This window comes from Entelurus aequoreus, linkage group LG17, assembly GCF_033978785.1.
Source record: "Entelurus aequoreus isolate RoL-2023_Sb linkage group LG17, RoL_Eaeq_v1.1, whole genome shotgun sequence".
In the NCBI taxonomy this organism is placed as follows: Eukaryota; Metazoa; Chordata; class Actinopteri; order Syngnathiformes; family Syngnathidae; genus Entelurus; species Entelurus aequoreus.
In genome coordinates this window covers 50666414-50690075 of record NC_084747.1, presented here as the reverse complement: position 1 = coordinate 50690075, position 23662 = coordinate 50666414, and the positions used below count along the sequence as shown (strand labels likewise).

Sequence of the window (23662 nt, the reverse complement as noted above, 5' to 3'; positions counted from 1 at the left end):
CTGAAACTCGACAGTCTATTCTTGTTCTTAGAAATGAAGGCTATTCCACAAAATTGTTTGGGTGACCCAAAACTTTTGAACGGTAGTGTGTATATATATATATATATATATATATATATATATATATATATATATATATATATATATATATATATATATATATATATATATATATATATATATATATATATATATATATATATATATATATATATATATATATATATATATATGAAATACTTGAGTTGGTGAATTCTAGCTGTAAATATACTCTCCTCTTAACCACGCCCCCCGCCCCAACCACGCCCCCCCACCCCACCCCGACCAGGCCCCCCGACACCCCCAACCTCCCGATATTGGAGGTCTCAAGGTTGGCAAGTATGATTTGTGTTGTAGGATATTTGTTGGGAAATGACCAAAATTCAAAGGTCAAATCAACGTCAGAACCCAACATGGATTAAACGTCGTCTAAAAGCACGTCGTTTCAACGTTAGGTTTGAGTTGCTCACCTAACTCGACAAGTTCTCAACGTTGTTTTCATGCCTTGTGCCTGCTGGGATAAAACTTGTCTTCTCCGTCTCGTCACTTGCTCGGACCATCACTATTAATATTGCGAGTATTCGCACAGATGAACTGGGAATGTGCTGGAAGCGTAACACTGTAGGGCAGACACAGGAACAGGTTCAAATGAGTACTTTTTAAAAGTCTTGTCACAGATAAACAGTTTGTTCTTAAAAGCACGTTTTAAGAGTAAATGATTCTTCATGGTACGAGTCATGTTTACTACACATAAAGTAAATACATGCCTCCATTTCATCATCGTTCATATAGTCGCCAGGTGTGAGGCCTGCAAAAGCATCTGGTCTATATTAAATTATTATTGTTTAAAAAAAAAAAGAAAATGTATTATCTACCTCTATCTGTGCTTTAAAATATTTCTGCTGAGTTGCTGGTGTAAAAATGGTGCGTTTACAATCGCCACAATAATGCTGACGAGGCAGTTTTCTGCAGCATTGATTCTGTTGCAGCGGTGTTAAAGTTATTTAAAGTACCACTGATAGTCACACACACACTCGGTGTGGTGAAATGACCCTCCGCATTTGACCCATCGCCTTGTGAGGGGAGCAGTGAGCAGCAGCAGCGGTGGCCACACTCGGGAATCATTTTGGTGATTTAACCCCCAATTCCACCAACCCTTGCAGGGAGGTAACGGGTCCCATTTTTATAGGCTTTGGTATGACTCGGCCGGGGTTTGAACTCACGACCTACCGATCTCAGGGCGGACACTCGAACCACAAGGCCACTGAATACACTTTATAATTAATGACAGCTTGGTCAAAAACAGCAATTTTTCCCCCCTTTCTCATGCACTCCAGATCATTATTTCAGGTAAAAAAATAAAATAAAATCACAAGTGACTTATATGGACCTCTGCATGCACTTTAAAATCGGTGGCAGTTGGTGTAAAAATCATATGTTGTGAAGTGAATTATATTTATATAGCGCTTTTTCTCTAGTGACTCAAAGCACTTTACATAGTGAAACCCAATATCTAAGTTGCATTTAAACCAGTGTGGGTGGCACCGGGAGCAGGTGGGTAAAGTGTCTTGCCCAGGGACACAACGGCAGTGACTAGGATGGCGGAAGCGGGGATCGAACCTGGAACCCTCAAGTTGCTGGCACGGCCACTCTACCAACCGAGCTATGCCGCTGTTAACGCTGGCTGATTATTATAATATTGGTTCTGTTGCTGCAGTGTTGTGCAACATATATATACTTTATACTATATTTATACAGTATATATATATATATATATATATATACTAACACTTTAAAACTAATGACAGCTTGGTCAAAAACAGCAATTTTTTTCCCCCTTTCTCATGCACTCCAGACCATTATTTCAGGTTAAAAAAAGAGTGACTTATATGGACCTCTGAATGCACTTTAAAATGGGTTGCAGTTGGTGTAAAAATCACGTATTCTGTTAACGCTGGCTGATTATTACAACATTGGTTCTGTTGCTGCGGTGTTGTGCAACAGATATATACTTTATACTATATATATACAAACACTTAAAAACTAATGACAGCTTGGTCAAAAACAGCTATTTCCCCCCTCCTTTCTCATGCGCTCCAGATCATTATTTCAGGTTAAAAAAAAAAAAAAAGACTTATATGGACCTCTGCATGCTCTTTAAAATGGGTTGCAGTTGGTGTAAAAATCACGTGTTCTGTTAACGCTGGCTGATTATAACAACATTGGTTCTGTTGCTGCAGTGTTGTGCAACAGATATATACTTTATACTATATATATACTAATACTTTAAAACTAATGACAGCTTGGTCAAAAACATCTATTTCCCCCCCTTTCTCATGCACTCCAGATCATTATTTCAGGCTAAAAAAAGTGACTTATATGGACCTCTGCATGCACTTTAAAATGGGTGGCAGTTGGTGTAAAAATCACGTGTTCTGTTAACGCTGCCTGATTATTACAACATTGGTTCTGTTGCTGCGCTGTTGTGCAACAAATATATACTTTATACTATATATATAATAAAACTTTAAAACTAATGACAGCTTGGTCAAAAACAGCAATTGTTTTCCCCTTTCTCATGCACTCCAGATCATTATTTCAGGTAAAAAAAAAAAGTGACTTATATGGACCTCTGCATGCACTTTAAAATGGGTGGCAGTTGGTGTAAAAATCATGTGTTCTGTTAACGCTGGCTGATTATTGCAATATTGGTTCTGTTGCCGCGGCCATAATTCAAAGCATTTACGCTACTTGCCTTCACACCTCTTTCCTTCTGCGACGACATCTCTTCATGCATGCAAACATTGCGTGAAATAAGCGACACGAGATGATGGCAAACATTCCAAAAAATCATGGAATGACCAAAAAGGAGAAGCAACAATTTCTGCTGCAATTCCGCTTCCTGTGCAAAAGCCTTGTTCATTTCGCTGAAGTCCCGTTAACATTCTGTCTCATTTCATCTCCCGTTTGTCCTCATCGGGCCCAATAAAAAAAGTCCAGGCCTGACGAGTCGATCAAGTGCAGCAGGAGAAGTTGGGTTTTTTCCTAGGAGCGTCCAAGTTTGGCAGTGACTGAAAGTGACACTTTTCATCAAACGTGGCATGTTTGGTCACCTCCCTGGCACAGGAGAGAACGGCAGTTTAAAGAAAGACACTTTCAATAATAAAATGTAGTAAGCGGAATCATTTTGGAATCTATTTTCATATCTATTCTTTTTTTACCTGGCTAAATGCAGCACAGCTTCCACTATGTTGGAGCCATCTTTGGCGCTGGTTTCACAGAAGAGAGTGTTGTACGTCTGTTTGCATAAACACATCTTTTATTTACACTTTCAAGCAGGAAAGAAAACACTCAACAAAAATTGATAAAAATATGACAGCTAAAAGTAATAATAATAATAATAATATATTAGAGTAGGTTATACTTGATTTTAATGTATTTTTTTTTACACATATATATTATTTTTATATTTAATTTGATAAATAAAAATAGATTTGATAGTTTATTATTGTTCAATAAGACATTACTAATTAGATTAACAATTCAAAATTCAACAATTCTTTAAAAAATATATTATTTCTCACATTAAAATAAATATATTAGTATTACAATGTATATTATTCACATAATATAATAACTAAAATATAGTATAATTCAAGTTAAATGAAATATTTAAAAATATATATATATATTATAGACATATATATATAAATTATATTTTATATTTTAATTCCTGTACATTTTGTTATTGTATTTTATAATTGTATGCATCAAAAGTATTTGTTTTGAGCAATGAATCACATTAATGTATTCTTTTACACATATATATTATTTTTATATTTAATTTGATAAATAAAAATAGATTTGATAGTTTATTATTGTTCAATAAGACATTATTAATTAGATTAACAATTCAAAATTCAACAATTTTTTAAACAATATATTATTTCTCACAATAAAATAAATATATTAGTATTACAAATTATATTATTCACATAATATAATAACTCAAATATATTATAATTCAAGTTACATAAAATATTTTAAAAAAAATAATATATATGGTTATTGTATTCTCATTATTATTATAGACGTATATATATATATATAAATTATATTTTATATTTTAATTCCTGTACATTTTGTAATTGTATTTTATAATTGTATCCATCAAAAGTATTTGTTTTGAGCAATGAATCACATTAATGTATTCTTTTACACATATATATTATTTTTATATTTAATTTGATAAATAAAAATAGATTCGATAGTTTATAATTGTTCAATAAGACATTATTAATTAGATTAACAATTCAAAATTCAACAATTTTTTAAACAATATATTATTTCTCACATTAAAATAAATATATTAGTATCACAATGTATATTATTCACATAATATAATAACTAAAATATAGTATAATTCAAGTTAAATGAAATATTAAAAATATATATATATATATATTATAGACATATATATATAAATTATATTTTATATTTTAATTCCTGTACATTTTGTTATTGTATTTTATAATTTTATCCATCAAAAGTATTTGTTTTGAGCAATGAATCACATTAATGTATTCTTTTACACATATATATTATTTTTATATTTAATTTGATTAATAAAAATAGATTTGATAGTTTATAATTGTTCAATAAGACATTATTAATTAGATTAACAATTCAAAATTCAACAATTTTTTAAACAATATATTATTTCTCACATTAAAATAAATATATTAGTATCACAATGTATATTATTCACATAATATAATAACTAAAATATAGTATAATTCAAGTTAAATGAAATATTAAAAATATATATATATATATATTATAGACATATATATATAAATTATATTTTATATTTTAATTCCTGTACATTTTGTTATTGTATTTTATAATTTTATCCATCAAAAGTATTTGTTTTGAGCAATGAATCACATTAATGTATTCTTTTACACATATATATTATTTTTATATTTAATTTGATAAATAAAAATAGATTTGATAGTTTATTATTGTTCAATAAGACATTATTAATTAGATTAACAATTCAAAATTCAACAATTTTTAAAACAATATATTATTTCTCACAATAAAATAATTATATTAGTATTACAATGTATATTATTCACATAATATAATAACTAAAATATAGTATAATTCAAGTTAAATGAAATATTAAAAAAAAATATATATATGGTTATTGTATTCTCATTATTATTATTATAGTCATATATATATATAAATTATATTTTATATTTTAATTCCTGTACATTTTGTTATTGTATTTTATAATTGTATCCATCAAAAGTATTTGTTTTGAGCAATGAATCACATTTTGAAAATAAAAAGTTGGTACGTGTAAAAACGTCACGTATATCTAAATATTGTTAAAAAATATTTTAAAAAAGAACAATTATGATGAACCTTTAAAAAAAAAAAAATCTCATTCATCTCTGAAGTGAACCATAAATTACTTAACTATTTAATTATGAGAACTTTAATTATTGTGTATATGTCTATATGTCTAATATTTATTTATGTATTTAATATTAGTTTACTTACTTATTGTATATTAATTTATTTACTAATTTATTTATTCACTGTTGTGTTAGAGAGAACAGAGAAATGAGATAAAACTGCTATGATACGAAAAGGGTTAGGATTAAATAAGATCTGCTTCTTCCTACTCCTTTTCAAATGTGCTGTAATGAAACAACTGTAAATATGTGATGCATTACATTGTATGCATGTTAGAAATAAACGGAAACTGAATGACTGACTATATTAAAGTGTAGTGACGAAAAGTACAGTCACGACAACAATAACAATAATAATAATAATCACCATAGCTAGTTTCTCTCCATAGCTGGTGGGGACACAGTTGGCTGCTTCTTGTCTGAGGTCACACTTATTACCAATCAGCATGATGGGGATGTCCTCCTGAGACATGTCCTGTTGTGCACATGAAATATAACATCAAAAACACAAACAGCAACAACAGAAATACACAATACAACACACACACTATCATGTCTGACACTTACATATCTGCTGCTTGTGTAAAAAGATAAGCAAAACATTAGGACGGAAAGTGAAACATGTCTCCTCGTCCTTGTCCACTTTGACTTTAGAGCTTTACCTCAATCATGTCCACCCACTCCCTCACACTCAGGAAACTCTTCTCGCACGTGACATCGTAGAGCAGCAACACGCCGTCCGCTCGCCGGAAATACGACTTTGCGATACTGCGAAATCTGGACAAAGAACACAAATTTAAAAATGTTGTCACTACACTGCAAAAAGTCAGTGTTCAAAAACAAGAAAAAAATTTAAAAAAATTAGGGGTATTTTATTTGAACTAAGCAAAATTATCTGCCAATAGAACAAGAAAATTTGGCTTGTCAAGACTTTCCAAAACAAGTAAAATTAGCTAACTTCAATGAACCCAAAAATACCTTAAAATAAGTATATTCTCACTAATAACAAGTGCACTTTTCTTGGTAGAAAAAAAAAAATTAGACCTTTTTGCTCAATATGTTGAAAAATATTCTTAAAGGCCTACTGAAACCCACTACTACCGACCACGCAGTCTGATAGTTTATATATCAATGATGAAATCTTAACATTATAACACATGCCAATACGGCCGGGTTAACTTATAAAGTGACATTTTAAATTTGCCGCTAAACTTCCGGTTCGAAACGCCTCTGAGGATGACGTATGCGTGTGACGTAGCCCGGCGAACACGGGTATGCCTTCCACATTGAAGCCGATATGAAAAAGCTCTGTTTTCATTTCATAATTCCACAGTATTCTGGACATCTGTGTTCGTGAATCTGTTTCAATCATGTTCATTGCATTATGGAGAAGGAAGCCAAGCAAGCAAAGAAGAAAGTTGTCGGTGCGAAATGGACGTATTTTTCGAACGTAGTCAGCCACAACAGTACACAGCCGGCGCTTCTTTGTTTACATTCCCGAAAGATGCAGTCAAGATGGAAGAACTCGGATAACAGAGACTCTAACCAGGAGGACTTTTGATTTGGATACACAGACGCCTGTAGGGAACTGGGACAACACAGACTCTTACCAGGATTACTTTGATTTGGATGACAAAGACGCAGACGTGCTACTGTGAGTATGCAGCTTTGGCTTTTTTTTTGCGTATGTACGTAACTTTTTTAAAATATATAAGCTTTATGAACCTTGGGTTAGGTGAACGGTCTTTTGGGCTGAGTGATTGTGTGTGTTGATCAGGTGTTTGAATTGTATTGGCGTGTTCTATGGAGCTAGGAGCTAGCAGAGGAGCTAGGAGCTAGCATAACAAACACGCAGGTGTTATTATGCAGGATTAATTTGTGGCATATTAAATATAAGCCTGGTTGTGTTGTGGCTAATAGAGTATATATATGTCTTGTGTTTATTTACTGTTGTAGTCATTCCCAGCTGAATATCAGGTACCGTGAGTATGCAGCCTTGGCTGCTAAACATTCGATAACTTGACCGTATGTGCGCGTCACGTACGTAACTTTTTAAAAATATATAAGCTTTATGAACCTTGGGTTAGGTAAACGGTCTTTTGGGCTGAGTGATTGTGTGTGTTGATCAGGTGTTTGTATTGTATTGGCGTGTTCTATGGAGCTAGGAGCTAGCAGAGGAGCTAGGAGCTAGCATAACAAACACGCAGGTGTTTTTATGCAGGATTAATTTGTGGCATATTAAATATAAGCCTGGTTGTGTTGTGGCTAATAGAGTATATATATGTCTTGTGTTTATTTACTGTTGTAGTCATTCCCAGCTGAATATCAGGTCACCCCCGGCTCTCACAGCATCTTCCCTATCTGAATAGCTTCAACTCCCCACTAGTCCTTCACTTGCACTTTACTCATCCACAAATCTTTCATCCTCGCTCAAATTAATGGGGAAATTGTCGCTTTCTCGGTCCGAATCTCTCTCACTTCATGCGGCCATCATTGTAAACAATAGGGAACTTTGCGTATATGTTCAACTGACTACGTCACGCTACTTCCGGTAGGGGCAAGCCTTTTTTTTATCAGATACCAAATGTTGCAATCTTTATCGTCGTTGTTCTATACTAAATCCTTTCAGCAAAAATATGGCAATATCGCGAAATGATCAAGTATGACACATAGAATAGATCTGCTATCCCCGTTTAAATAAAAAAAATTCATTTCAGTAGGCCTTTAAATGAAGTAAATGCTAGTGCCATTATCTTGACATAATGATATGCGCTCGGCATCATGATTTTTTTTTTCATGCTTGAAGTAAGAAATTATTACTTAAAAAAAGTAGTTTTATACTTGTGAGTGTTGATGACACAGCTTTGCATCAGTTGATATTCTAGTTTCAAGCATGTTTTACTCAATATAGGTCATCAAATCTCAGCAACAAGCTGTAATATCTTACTGAGATCATTTAGGACCAAAACACTTAAAACAAGTAAAACACTCTAACATAAAATCTGCTCAGTGAGAAGAATTATCTTATCAGACAGAAAATAAGCAAATATCACCCTTATTTGAGATATTTAATCTTACTTAGATTTCAGTTTTTGCAGTGTACTTGTTCACAAACAAACCTGGGGACGACCATATACAGTATGTGCAAACACACACACACACACACACACACACACACACACACACACACACACACACACACACACACACACACACACACACACACACACACACACACACACACACACACACACTCACGCGCACTCACGCGCACACACACACCTCTCCTGTCCGGCGGTGTCCCAAATTTGCAACAGAGTGGGCTGTCCGTCCACTACAAGCGTCTTCATTTGGAAATCAACGCCTGAACACAAATAAACAAGTACATTTAAACCACGACTTTGTGGTGGACACAAATGGAGCAGGGTAAATATGCACATTTTAAAAATGACAAAAACATGGTAAGAACTAAAGCTGTCAAGCTAATGAAGGCTACATGCTAAAAGCTAACAGAACTGCTAGCGTGTTAGAACAGTAAACATTTCATTTGGTTTTGCTTTGTAGGTATATTGAGCATTGTAATATTATGAGAGCTGAGATGATAGGTGTCCTGGCTTGTCCACCGATATCAAAAAAGTTAAATATTCTAATATTGATTATAATAGGCTGACCATATTCTGAAATCCCAAAAAGAGGACACATATATACAAGACGGCAGCACGCCTAGGTGAAAATTTGCCAATGATACTCGAACTTGCTTTATAAATAATATATTTATTCAAATAAAGCATTTTTTCTCCTCTGTTGACAGCAGTGTTGGCGCTAGGAATTTTCAAAAAGAGGTCCCAGGGACCCCATCAAGTCATAAAAATGGGACACAGTAAATTTTTGGGGTCGCTCTTTTTTGTAAGCGTTTTGAAAAAAAATAAATAAACGTACGCATTATCCTGTTATATCTCACATTCTATATTGTGTTTTGGAAAAAGGTTGTCATAAACGTTACTTAATTCATTAAAAAAAACAAATTTGCATACATATGTAAATGTATTCAGTTACCGTATTTTTCGGACTATAAGTCGCAGTTTTTTTTCATAGTTTGGCCGGGGGTGCGACTTATACTCAGGAGCGACTTATGTGTGAAATTATTAACACATTACCGTAAAAAAATCAAATAATAATATTTAGCTCATTCACGTAAGAGACTAGACGTATAAGATTTCATGGGATTTTTGTAAGCGTTTTGAAAAAAAAAAAAATAAACGTACGCATTATCCTGTTATATCTCACATTCTATATTGTGTTTTGGAAAAAGGTTGTCATAAACGTTACTTAATTCATTAAAAAAAAACAAATTTGCATACATATGTAAATGTATTCAGTTACCGTATTTTTCGGACTATAAGTCGCAGTTTTTTTTCATAGTTTGGCCGGGGGTGCGACTTATACTCAGGAGCGACTTATGTGTGAAATTATTAACACATGACCGTAAAAAAATCAAATAATAATATTTAGCTCATTCACGTAAGAGACAAGACGTATAAGATTTCATGGGATTTAGCGATTAGGAGTGACAGATTGTTTGGTAAACGTATAGCATGTTCTATATGTTATAGTTATTTGAATGACTCTTACCATAATTTTGTACTCTCTCGTCCCAGGAAGAATGCTTTGCGGAAATCTTTTATTTATAGATCTTTATCTCTCTGGAATAACCTGCCTCCGATTCTCACCGGCATTGAAAGTAAACAGGTTTTTAAAAAGAAAGTAATATTTTATCTGAGTCTTTAAATTAGTTTGCTCGTTGATGATTCGTTTGGTTTTATATTGTGTAGTTATATTTATATGGTAATTATTATTCTGTGACTGTAAATTGTTTGATTGTTTTCTTATTGATGCTTTTATTTTTTTTTCTGTATTGTGTTGTTATAATTATATGCTTATACTTAGACTTAGACTTAGACTTAGACAAACTTTAATGATCCACAAGGGAAATTGTTCAGTAGCTCAGTTACAATGATGGAAAGGACAATGCAGGTATAACTAGACTAATATAGCTATAAAAAAAATCTAACATATATACGAATATATACATAATATGTGTACAGAGTAATTTATATGCAGATATATTATATTATGTCTATAACATATATACAATATAAACCAATGACCATGTACAATATTACAGTATATACAGTCTATATGACAGCAGCAGCATAAAATAGAGAGTAGGTCCAGCAGGAAATAGAAAATAGACATTATAAACAAAGAGAAGTAGCTAACATGTCAGGTGTCAGGTAATAGGCAGATGTCATCTATTGCTGTATGGCGAGCGATTATACAGCTGGATGGAGTGTGGAATGAAGGAGTTCTTGAATCGCACAGTGCGGGAAGGAAGTTGAAGGAGCCTGTTGGAGTATGAACTCCGCTGTCCCTTAATTGTCAGGTGGAGTGGATGGGCAGGATTGTCTATGATGGCCAGCAGTTTGTCCAGTGACCTCCTGTCCCTCACTGACACAAACGCCTCCAATTGTGTGCCAATAGTTTGGCCGGCTTTCCGGATCAGATTATCAATCCGGTTTGAGTGCCTTTTGCTGGTGCTGCTCCCCCAACAAACCACTGCGAAGTACAGTGCACTGGCCACAACAGACTGATAAAATATCTCCAACAGCTTGCTGCACACATACTTGTAATTGTATTGAATTGTGGACCCCAGGAAGACTAGTGGGTTGTTGAGGCAACCAGCTAATGGGGATCCTTAATAAAAATAAAAATAAAAATCAAATCATAATATGTTACGTTAACATACCAGGCACGTTCTCAGTTGGTTATTTATGCGTCATATAACGTACACTTATTCAGCCTGTTGTTCACTATTCTTTATTTTTTTTAAATTGCCTTTCAAATGTCTATTCTTCGTGTTGGGTTTTATCAAATAAATTTCCCCAAAAAATGCGACTTATATGTTTTTTTCCTTCTTTATTATGCATTTTCTTATACTCCGAAAAATACGGTAATACGTTTCCTTTATTTAAGTCCTTTATTTCCAAGCTTTTGCGGGCCAAATAAAACAATGTGGCGGGCCTTTTGTTTGACACCTGTGATCTACATGATTTTGCAGGCTGTTACATCGAAGTCAATTGATTACATATGGTGTCTTTAAACTCACCGAGGGTTGCGTTGGAGTTCATCTTGAATTCGTTCATGCAAAGACGAAGCAGGAAGCTGGACTTCCCCACAGCGGCGTCCCCCGCCAGGACAATCCTGTAGGCCTTTTCTGATGTCATGTAGCCAAGATCGGACCTGCCCTCCTTTTGGAGACAACAACACAACTTTGGAACTTACATACTGCTCTTTAACATTGCTTCTGCTCATTCCAAACAGAATTGGGCAGTGGAAGTATTCTAAATGATGTGTTTCGACCAGAGGTACTGTATAACATGGCTTGTATTTAGACCTCCATTGCCTGTCTCGTCTCACCTTCACGCTGATGGCACTGATGGCTTTTCGAGTGGGCGGAGCCACAGGTGTGGGCGGGGCCACAGAAGCTGATACGGGAAAGGGTTCAGATGGCTTCCAGTCCAAACCTGAACTGCTGTCTGAGCCAAATGCCGACTCGACGTCCTGCGTCTCTGGTGGCTGGGATGTGAAAAACACGACATTAAAACATGAATAATTAATACATTTAAAATACATTGTAATAAACACACTCAAATAACAATACATTATTGTAATAACCACACACAATCACCTATTATACCTCCATCTCCTGTCTCATTTTACCTCCACGCTGATGGCACTGATGTTTTTTCGGGTGGGCGGAGCCTCAGGTGTGGGCGGGGCCTCAGGTGTGGGCGGGGGCGCAGATGCGAATACGGGAATGGGTTCAGATGGCTTCCAGTCCAAAACTGAACTGCCGTCTGAGCCAAATGCTGACTCGACATCCTGCGTCTCTGTTGGCTGAGATATGAAAAGCACGACAACAAAATATGAATAGTTAATACATTAAAAATACATTGTAATAATCACACGTAAACAATAAGACATTATCATAATAGTCACAAGCAAACAACAAGACATTATTGTAATAATCACATGCAAACAACAAGATATTATTGTAATAATCACATGCAAACAACAAGACATTATTTTAATAATTATATGCAAACAACAAGACGTTATTATAATAGTCACAAGCAAACAACAATACATTATTGCAATAATTACATGCAAACAACAAGACATTATCATAATAGTCACAAGCAAACAACACATTATAGCAGTGGTTCTGAAATTTTTTTTTGTCATCCCCCACTTTGTACAAGGGGGCGTTTTCAAGCCTCACCTGCCCCCATCGCCCCAACAGAACGCTATTGCCAAGCTTAACATTTTCAAATTTATTGAACATCAAGTAACATCAAGTTGTATACATTCAAACTCAATAACATAAAATAACATCAAGTTCAATAATAAATAAAATAACTGTGCAGCTGTGGTATAACTTGCATCAAGTTCAATAATAAATAAAATAACTTGCATCAAGTTCAATAATAAATAAAACAAAAGTGTTATAACTTGCATCAAATTCAATAATAAATCAAAAAAAGTGTTATAACTTGCATCAAGTTCAATAATAAATCAAATAAAAGTGTTATAACTTGCATCAAGTTCAATAATAAATCAAATAAGTGTTATAACTTGCATCAAGTTCAATAATAAATCAAATAAAAGTGTTATAACTTGCATCAAGTTCAATAATAAATCAAATAACTTGCATCAAGTTCAATAATAAATCAAATAAAAGTGCCACTTTGCAATCTTTGCAAAAAAAAAAAAGGAGGAGCTATGCATTTGGCAAGACAGGGCAAGTGAACATGAGTTTTACAGTACTCCAGCATTAGTGGCTGCAATGAGCCTGTTTTGCACTGCACAGCTTTTCAAATCGGGGTTGCAGGCTTGACATTGCCACTCTTAGCCTGCTACGCATCCGCGCGAAAGTTTGTTCCGCTTAGCCCCGCCCCCATTAGTTACTGTTGCTATGTCTGTCAAACTTTCGCTCCTACTTAGAAATTTAAAGCCTACAGTAAAAATAAGTAATTTACATGTATTTATATAGCGGATTTCACAGACAGAATCACAAAGTGATTTACAGTGTGTATACAAAATGAAAGCATAGTAAAAAAAAATATCTAAGAATAAAATTTAAAAAAAAAAACATTTGAAGTGAAATTTCCTCCCGTTCCTCGCGCCCCACCTGTCATGTCTCTATTCCCCACCAGTGGGGGGCGCCCCACACTTTGAGAAACGCTGCATTATTGTAATAATCAAATACAAACAACAACACATTATTGTAACAATCACATGCAAACAACAATACATTATTGTAATAATCAAATGCACGCAACAAGACATTATCATAATAGTCACAAGCAAACAACAACACATTATTGTAATAACAAAAGGCAAACAACACATTATTTTAATAATCACGCATAAACAACAAGACATTATTGTAATAATCACATGCAAACAACAAGACATTATCATAATTATCACATGTAAACAACAAGACATTATCATAATTATCACATGTAAACAACAAGACATTATCATAATTATCACATGTAAACAATAAGACATTATCATAATAATCACATGTAAACAACAAGACATTATCATAATAATCACAGGCAAACAACAATACATTATCATAATAATCACATGTAAACAACAAGACATTATCATAATAATCACACGCAAACAACAAGACATTATCATTATAATCACATGTATAATCACATCTAAAATGACTGTAAAAAGTTCATGTCCGGTCATAAACATGTAAACATACAAGACATTATCGTAATAATCACACGCAAACAAGACATTATTTTAATAATTACATGCAAACAACAAGACATTATCATAATAGTCACAAGCAAAGAACAACACATTATTGTAATAATCACATACAAACAACAACACATTATTGTAATAATCAAATGCACGCAACAAGACATTATCATAATAGTCACAAGCAAAAAACAAGACATTATTGTAATAATCACATGCAAACAACAACACATTATTGTAATAATCACACGTAAACAACAAGACATTATCGTAATAATCGCATGTGAAACAACAAGACATTATCATAATTATCACATGTAACCAACATACATTATCATAATAATCACATGCAAACAACAAGACATTATCATTTAAGGTTTTACTACTTACGTATAAAATACTACACGGTTTAGCTCCAGCCTATCTTGACGATTGTATTGTACCATATGTCCCGGCAAGAAATCTGCGTTCAAAGAACTCCGGCTTATTAGTGATTCCCAGAGCCCAAAAAAAGTCTGCGGGCTATAGAGCGTTTTCTATTCGGGCTCCAATACTATGGAATGCCCTCCCGGTAAAAGTTAGAGATGCTACCTCAGTAGAAGCATTTAAGTCTCATCTTAAAACTCATTTGTATACTCTAGCCTTTAAATAGACTCCCTTTTTAGACCAGTTGATCTGCCGTTTCTTTTCTTTTCTTTTCTACTCTGCTCCGGGGTGGACCGCTAGCCTGTCCATCGGATGGGGACATCTCTACGCTGCTGACCCGTCTCCGCTCGGGATGGTTCCCGCTGGCCCCACCATGGACTGGACTTTCGCTGATGTGTTGGACTTTCACAATATTATGTCAGACCCACTCGACACAGAGGATGTCGTTATGGCTTGTACAGCCCTTTGAGACACTTGTGATTCAGGGCTATATAAATAAACATTGATTGATTGATTGATTGATAATAATCACACGCAAACAACAAGATATTATCATAATAATCACACACAAACAACAAGACATTATCATTATAATCACATGTATAATCACATCTAAAATGACTGTAAAAAGTTAATGTCCGGTCATAAACATGTAAACATACAGTGTACTATGTACAATATGGTTGTAGCTGCGTACCGTACTTTGACTTAAAAATGACTGTTTAATATGTTTTCTGGCCATAACATAAGGTGCACACCTGAAAACTATGGAAAGGTTTAAGTGGCAGTCAAAACAGTCAAATCAAATGTGAAATCATGTATTATATTGCCCATTAATGGATTAAATAATGATATATAATCAGACTTTTTTTTAAATTTTAATACCTTTTCAATAATTCGATTTTTATTAAGTTAAAGAAGATTAAAGGTACCAAAAAAGGGAAATATTATTCCAATTTAATAGTGGAAGATACAATATAAATTAACTAATTGAATATGAAACATTTGATTAGATTATCCATTAAGTCAACTGAAAATATGCGATGCATTACATTGTATGATTGTAATTGTATTGCATGCATGTTCGAAATAAACTGAACTGAACTAAAAATTAATTCATCTGTAAATAGTATACTGAACATGTTTTTAGATATCTATTTTTTTACTTTATACAACTTATATTTCAGTTTAATAACATTTTTACTTTTTTAAGACATTTTTATTCATTTAATTATGGAGTTTTGAATATAAGGCAAATTAAATATCGAACTTAAAACATTAACTAAAGGGTGAAATAAATTAAACATATAATACATTCATTAATTAAACTGTGAAACATAAGATGAAATACCCTGAAATACTTAAATAATTATACTGAACTTATTTGTTTATTTCATGACCAATGTACAGTATATATTTCATGATGTTTATATTTATTTCAAGGCAGTTTTTATTATTTTGTTTAATAAAAACACAAACAATTTTCATGGTTTCAACAACGTGTACACTAAACAATTAGAGGAGGCCCAGTGGGTTACGTTGTTGTCATTTACCACTTTGCATTGCCCAATACATTGATTCTGCTCTTACAATTATTTCTATGTTTGAACACCAGGGGGCAGCAATGGTCTTTCATGTGGTTTGCACTGCACATTACTTATCTTAAACGATTCAAAATAGAGCCAACAAATGTAAAACGTGATCAAATACCTTCAATGTGTCATCTCACCTCAGCGTCAGACGTTTCTTCAATCAGGCTGTCAGTGAACTCCATTTTCTTCTTCCCCCTATCCTCCACCTCGTCGTCCTCTTCCAGGCCTTTGGCTTCCTGCTCAGAGTCGTAACCGCCGTGCGATCCTCGCAGCGTGGACAGGCCGCTGTCCATGTAGATCTCGGGCAGACTGTCCTCCTCGCAATCGCTGCTGTTGCGCCTCCGCAGCCCCGGGTCGCACTGCGCCAACGCCAAGGAGTCGATGCTGGGCCGGCGGCCGAACATTGTGTAGTCGTCCGGGCGCTGGCAGAACCTGAAAAAGGGTCGCAGGACCCAACGGAACCATGATGAGAATCTGACGATGCAGTTGCAGGCTCTTTTCTGAAGCCGGTTTGTCAGGTTTGAAGGAGTTGGCATCTCCAGTGCTTAAGTAAATGTTTGCTCTGAATGTGCTTCAAGAATTAAAAAGACAACAAGAGCACTCAGTCACACCTCCACCAACGCTCATAAGTACAACAAACTAGAAATACATGGCTGTAGATGACCACCATGTATCCCAGCAGACATACATTCCAACACGTATACAGTTGAAAAGATGTTTTCCCGCTGCATGGTAACTCTACTCAGGTTTTTCATTGGCAATAGCAGGTACCAGTAAGTACTGGTAGGTACTAGAAAGAGTCCGCTTGGGTTCCAAGTGTGCTGAGCAAATACCATACAGGTTCAAGTTATGGCTGGGCGATATATCGATATACGCGATATATCGCGGGTTTGTCTCTGTGCGATACAGAAAATTACTATATCGTGATATTCGAGTATATGTTCTCACGCAGTTGCTTTTAGCTGCGGGCATTACACTGCATGCGTTTCCCACTCTTTCTTGTCTCTCCTTCATACTTGCCAACCTTGAGACCTCCAATTACGGGAGGTGGGGGGTGGGGGGGGGGGGGGGTTGTTATTTACAGCTAGAATTCACCAACTCGAGTATTTCATATATATTTCATATATATTTCATATATATTTCATATATATATTATATATATATATATATATATATATATGTGTGTGTATGAAATTCTTGACTTTCAGTGAATTCTAGCTATATATATATATATAATATTATATATATATATATATATATATATCTTTTTTTATTATACATATAAATAAAAGAAATACTTGAATTTCAGTGTTCCGGTGGCTATCCAGTAGATGGCAGCATTGTCCTGTTTAACTTCTCCGTTCATGATGAGTATATCATTTCGGCCACCGTGTTCAATGGAGAAGTCTGTTCTACAAAATTTACAGGCAACATACACTTCTCCCTTCGAACTGTCCTGGATGAACTGAAATTCTTGTTTCCATTCGTTTTGGAACTTGCAAGCGTATTTCTTCATCTTGCTCATCGACGGCGTCGCCATGTCTGTAATTTCCTCGTTCTTCTGCTTCGTCTCTTGTTGTGTGCGCAGTTGTGCACTCTACCTCTAAAAGCCCTAGATGTTATGACGTCATTGGCAGGCAAGATGTTTATATTGTGGGAAAGCGGACGTGAGAAACAGGCTGTCCAACTCAGGTCCGCATTGAGCTGGAGGGGGCGTGGCCTCCAGCTCCGGCTGAATACCGGGAGTTTGTCGGAGAGAAATCTCTGCCGGGAGGTTATTGGGAGAGGCGCTGAATACCGGGAGTCTCCCGCTAAAAACGGGAGGGTTGGCAAGTATGCTCTCCTTCTCACAGAGACATAAACAAGCGCACCTTCTTACATACGTCACGCCCTCCCCGAGCAAAGAGGTAGCTACATGGGTAACATTAGCTGTGATGCTAACGGTGCGTTGCGAGTGGTAATACGAGAGAGAGAAGGTGCGGATCTGGTAACAAATGAAGGAAGAATTAATTCCCAAGAAAAACAGCACAGGATCCATCGTCTAGCGGTGGTTTGGCTTCAAGCGGGAATATGTTGAACATTTATGCGACAAAAGCGTTGCTACAAAAAGTAGCAGCACTGCTAATTTGTAGCATCATTTGAAAAGTCACCCGCTAGAGAATGAAGAGTGTTTGAAACTGCATTTCAACATCTCCGTTCGGTGCCACACCAACAAAATGCCGAAGCAACAATTTCCAGATCAACAGCGAATGAAAAAAAAATCAACAACAGAAGGAGATAACGTCCGCAGGAACCTACCACAGAAAGAAGGACATAAACTATTTGATTTCCTATTGTGCAGCTCATTTTTATTTGACAGTTATTGAAATATCTTGTGTGACATCATGCACAAAAGTGCACTTTATTTGTTTTACACTATTGTAGTGGCATTCTGTACAAAAAGTGCACTTTAATTTAGTGTTGTTTTGATATGTCATCTTGGTGACATCATGCACAAAAGTGCACTCATAGCTTGTTTTAAAATGTCTCTGACAATCTTGCACTTTCTGTTTTGGAAATGACATTAATGTTTTTGCCACTGCTTAATAAACTGTTTAATAAGGAAAAGTTTGTGTAATCAACGTTGTATCAATGTCTTGCGCCTGCTGGTACATAACATATGTGTGCTGCATGTCAACAACATGAGGAAACGCCACAGGTTGGACCATATGATGCCATGAATGTGGAGGGAAATGAGTGTCTCCATGGTGACAGCTGGTATACACGCAACAACCTCATTTAAATATGGCCGTTTGCACCACTTTTGCACTTGTTGTCAGCTATCAGTAGCTTTTGTAGATAACTGCCACTAATAATACACATACTTTTATAGTTTGTACATACTACTTAGCACTTGTTATTTGGATCTGAGTAGATCAGGTGTTTGAATGTGCCACTGAAACTGCAATCTGCATCAAATTCAGTTTGGCATCTATATATAACAAATTCAATCTTACCTGTCCAAAGCGTACGGGGAAGTGTAACAGATGCTTTTACTTCTGCCTTTGTCCTTTGTGTTACCCGATGACCCGCTGTTACCGGACTGTAACACACACATTCACACAGTACTTCCAAGAGTAATTATACAAACAATAGCCGATGAGTTTGTCCGGCGCGGCTCTTAAGGCATCGGGGAGTCAGGTTACCTTATTGAGCCTCTCCAATGCAGCTCTCAGGCTGTCGTTGCTGTCGTGGAGCTTCCTGTTGGCTGTCCTTTCCGCGCACAGAAACACAACATTATTTTTTATACAACCATATCTAATCGCTCAAATTGAAGCAACAGCTGAGTCAAATGCGCTTTTCGTGTCGCTGTGCGTGACTTACTGCAGGATGTCAATCTGACTCTCCAGGATGTCGCGCTCGTCAGAGAAGTGCTCCATGAGCTCCTCGTCTCTGCGAATACAAAAAGGTTAGACAGCTTGAAAAATCCCCCACATGTGAAAATAATTTTATACAAACAAAAATGCAAATTAGCTGCAAAATGGAGTTTTCGGGAAATTTGCCTTTCAATCAATCAAAGTTGATTTATATAGCCCTAAATCACAAGTGTCTCAAAGGGCTGCACAAGCCACAACGACATCCTCGGCTCAGATCCCATAATCTATGCTTTTGAAGCAGACTGTTAATCCGTTTTTTGGGCATCCAATACTAATCACAATAATTCATTAAAATTAAGCGCATTATGCAGTAAATTGACTGATCCAGACACATTTGTTAGTGGATAATTTGTATCTGTTAGTAATATGCAACTATAATTATTTGATAAGTATTTTATACTCATACTTACTATACACTGACATTATATAAACTGCAATATTGAAGGTCACTTATTACACATATGTCTACCTTGTGTGTTATAGTGTACTTAGTTGTTGTGTACAGTAGCTGCTAGCTCCTAATAGCCTATGGCCAACCATGTTTACCTTTTGTAAATGACTTCACTACAATACAAGAAAACACTAACCTTATGTGCTTATTGGAGGACTTTTTAGCCTTTAACTGACTGTCCAGCTTTGCACAAGTAAACGTGGTGCAGGACTGCTTTCATCAGACTTTGTATCTGGGTTTTTAGATGCAAGCCAATATCCGATACTTGTTTCATTTTTTTGCCGATATCGGATAACATCTAGATCGGATCGTGACACCTCTAACTGTGCTGCACAACAATACCAATATTTCTATACAAATAAAGATGTGGATTAAAAATATTTCAATTACATATACTTTCATGACCCGGCCATACCATTTTTTATAGCTAGCAGTAGCCGCAAACAAGGGAGCTGGCTAGTTGCTAATGCATCTTACTGTGAAATGTTCATTGACTTCATTGTTTTGCTGTGCTTAACTTTTGCTTGAATGATATCCACTCATCGTCATTGGTCACTTTTTTCATTACAACTTTGCATCAACATTTCTGCCTTCTAATAATCGTCGTTTGGTTTTGATTGACAGTGTCAGACAGGTGTCAATGTAACACTGCGGCACAATATTTAATGTCGTACTTGTACACTGCAAAAAGTCAGTGTTCAAAAACAATAAAAAAAATAAATAAAAATTAGGGGTATTTTATTTGAACTAAGCAAAATTATCTGCCAATAGAACAAGAAAATTCGGCTTGTCAAGACTTTCCAAAACAAGTAAAATTAGCTAACCTCAGTGAACCCAAAAATACCTTAAAATAAGTATATTCTCACTAATAACAAGTGCACTTTTCTTGGTAGAAAAAAAAAAGAAGATACTTTTTGCTCAATATGTTCAAAAATATTCTTAAATTAAGTAAATGCTTTGGCCCTGCGATGAGGTGGCGACTTGTCCAGGGTGTACCCCACCTTCCGCCCGACTGTAGCTGAGATAGGCTCCAGCGCCCCCTGCGACCCCGAAGGGAATAAGCGGTAGAAAATGGATGGATGGAAGTAAATGCTAGTGCCATTATCTTGACATAATGATATGCACTCGGCATCATGATTTTTTTTTTCATGCTTGAAGTAAGAAATTATTACTTTAAAAAAGTAGTTTTATACTTGTGAGTGTTAATGACACAGCTTTGCAACAGTTGATATTCTAGTTTCAAGCATGTTTTACTCAATATAGGTCATCAAATCTCAGCAACAAGCTGTAAGATCGGTAGGTTGGAGTTCAAATCCCAGCCGAGTCATACCAAAGACTATAAAAATGGGACCCATAACCTCCCTGCTTGGCACTCAGCAACAAAGGGTTGGAGTTGGGGGTTAAATCACCAAAATGATTCCCGGGCGCGGCGCCGCTGCTGCCCACTGCTCCCCAAGGGGATGGGACAAATGCAGAGGACACATTTCACCACATCTAGTGTGTGTGTAACAATCATTGGTACTTTAATCTTTAATCTTTAATATCTTACCGAGATCATTTAGGACCAAAACCCTTAAAACAAGTAAAAGACTCTAACATAAAATCTGCTTAGTGAGAAGAATTATCTTATCAGACAGAAAATAAGCAAATATCACCCTTATTTGAGATATTTCATCTTACTTAGATTTCAGTTTTTGCAGTGTATTGGTGTGGCGTTGGATTGTGTACCTAATGGAGGGTCCAAAGAGTCACATGATGCCGTGATAGGAGTCATGTGTGCCGTCATCATATTCAAGTTGCGCCACACAGCAGCTGTAAGGCAGTGTGTGTATTTTATGTCATTTGCGAGAAAGACGGTCTGTGGACTGTTGTCAAGTCTGTGCTGGTGTTGCTAGGCAACCCTTGAGAGGAGGACACAGACCATGTGCCTGTCCTCGTTTCAGGTCCAGGATATCCTGTTTCGACTGTGACAAAGAGAAACCCCCCTTCGGGAGCTCATAGTCACAAGGGGGCGCGGGTTCTGATTGCCGTCTTCGACCCTCAAAATATTTTAAGTAGTTTCAGGAGTTTGAGGAAACTGCCGCCAAGACATGTTGCACGGCATGCTGGGTTACACTGCTCCACCCCAGCCCTGTAGATGGCGATAATGTTCATTAGCACAGCCTGACTCATATTGTCAGCTTCTTTTCTACAGCTCCCTCTGCTGGATGTGGTGGTCCTCATCTGCAAGTGGACTGTGGTGGGTTACATTCCAGCATCTGCCCTTGCGCAAAATTCTTGCTGAGTCAGCACACCCGTCTTACCGAGTATGGGCACAGATGTGTTGTAAATAAGGGGGGAACGGTACACAAAAATGTCGGTTCGGTACGTACCTCGGTTTAGAGGTCACGGTTCGGTTCATTTTCGGTACAGTAAGAAAACAACAAAATATACATTTTTGGGTTATTTATTTACCAAATTTGCAAATCTTCCACCAAAATTATTTTTCTTAGTGGAATATTTGATGTGAAGTAATCGGAACCTTGGATAGGTCAATAATTCATAATAACATTGATTTTGATTCAATATTATGTTTTGAGCAATGACAGTTTGAAAGAAAAAAAAAACAGCTTTGTTTTATTAGTCAACATTGCAACTTTTTCTAAATTACATTTAACCTTTAAGCTTTTTTATTTCACTTTTGTTATCTTTTTGTTTATTTTAATAGCATTTTTAGAATGTGCCGTGGGCCTTTAAAACATTAGCTGTGGGCCGCAAATGGCCTCCGGGGCACACTTTTGACACCCCTGCTATAGATAACAAAAAATTAAATCTGATAAATCTATGGATAAAAAGCAGAGCCTGGCGACGCATGCGCGTTTATCATAACTCTCTCGCTCTCTCTGTCTCTGCCCCTCCCTCACCAATGCTGCTGCGCGCACAATTTGTTTTGTTTTTAACCCCTTCGTAACCCTGGACGTACATTGAAAATACACGCAACCCTAACTCAAAATGCCGGACATTTGAGGCATTTAAGAAACTCCGCCCGGACAGCTCCGCAAAAGAGGACATGTCCGGTGAAAAGAGGACGTATGGTCAGTCTATCGTAGCCCGTTAACTGTTAGCATGCCGTGTGTTGTGCCTCGGTGTGCATTGTTTACACAACGTGCGTTACGCTACTTAAAGGGAAACTTCGGTTTTTTTCAACCTGGGCCCTGTTTTCATAATTTTTTCTGTATATGTGAGTGCTGGATAAAACATTTTTTGAGGTCGCGCCAGTATTGAGCAGGGCAGGCAGCCTCCAGCCCAGCTAACGCTCGTACACAGGGCAACTGGCTCTCGTCAAAATTCGGCCTATAAACATGCATTTTTTTCACACTGACAGGCTCAGATAGTTACAATGAGTGTCCGACAACATAC

At 36.0% G+C, this 23662-nt stretch overlaps 1 protein-coding gene across 1 annotated transcript in view; it reads right to left on the bottom strand.

Moving 5' to 3' along the window:
* Window positions 1-327: 327 nt before the first annotated feature.
* rasef (RAS and EF-hand domain containing) overlaps window positions 328-23662 on the bottom strand; it is a 44272-nt gene continuing 20937 nt past the window's right edge. Inside the window, exons 7-18 of the mRNA XM_062024295.1 lie at window positions 19760-19828; window positions 19582-19648; window positions 19393-19478; window positions 16534-16828; window positions 12309-12485; window positions 12006-12164; window positions 11695-11836; window positions 8811-8892; window positions 6191-6305; window positions 5896-6003; window positions 3261-3337; window positions 328-3156 (exon numbers count right to left, since the gene is read on the bottom strand). Of these exons, the coding sequence (XP_061880279.1) occupies window positions 3054-3156; window positions 3261-3337; window positions 5896-6003; window positions 6191-6305; window positions 8811-8892; window positions 11695-11836; window positions 12006-12164; window positions 12309-12485; window positions 16534-16828; window positions 19393-19478; window positions 19582-19648; window positions 19760-19828 (1480 nt within the window). The 3' untranslated portion in view covers window positions 328-3053. The remainder of the gene's footprint in view (window positions 3157-3260; window positions 3338-5895; window positions 6004-6190; window positions 6306-8810; window positions 8893-11694; window positions 11837-12005; window positions 12165-12308; window positions 12486-16533; window positions 16829-19392; window positions 19479-19581; window positions 19649-19759; window positions 19829-23662) is intronic.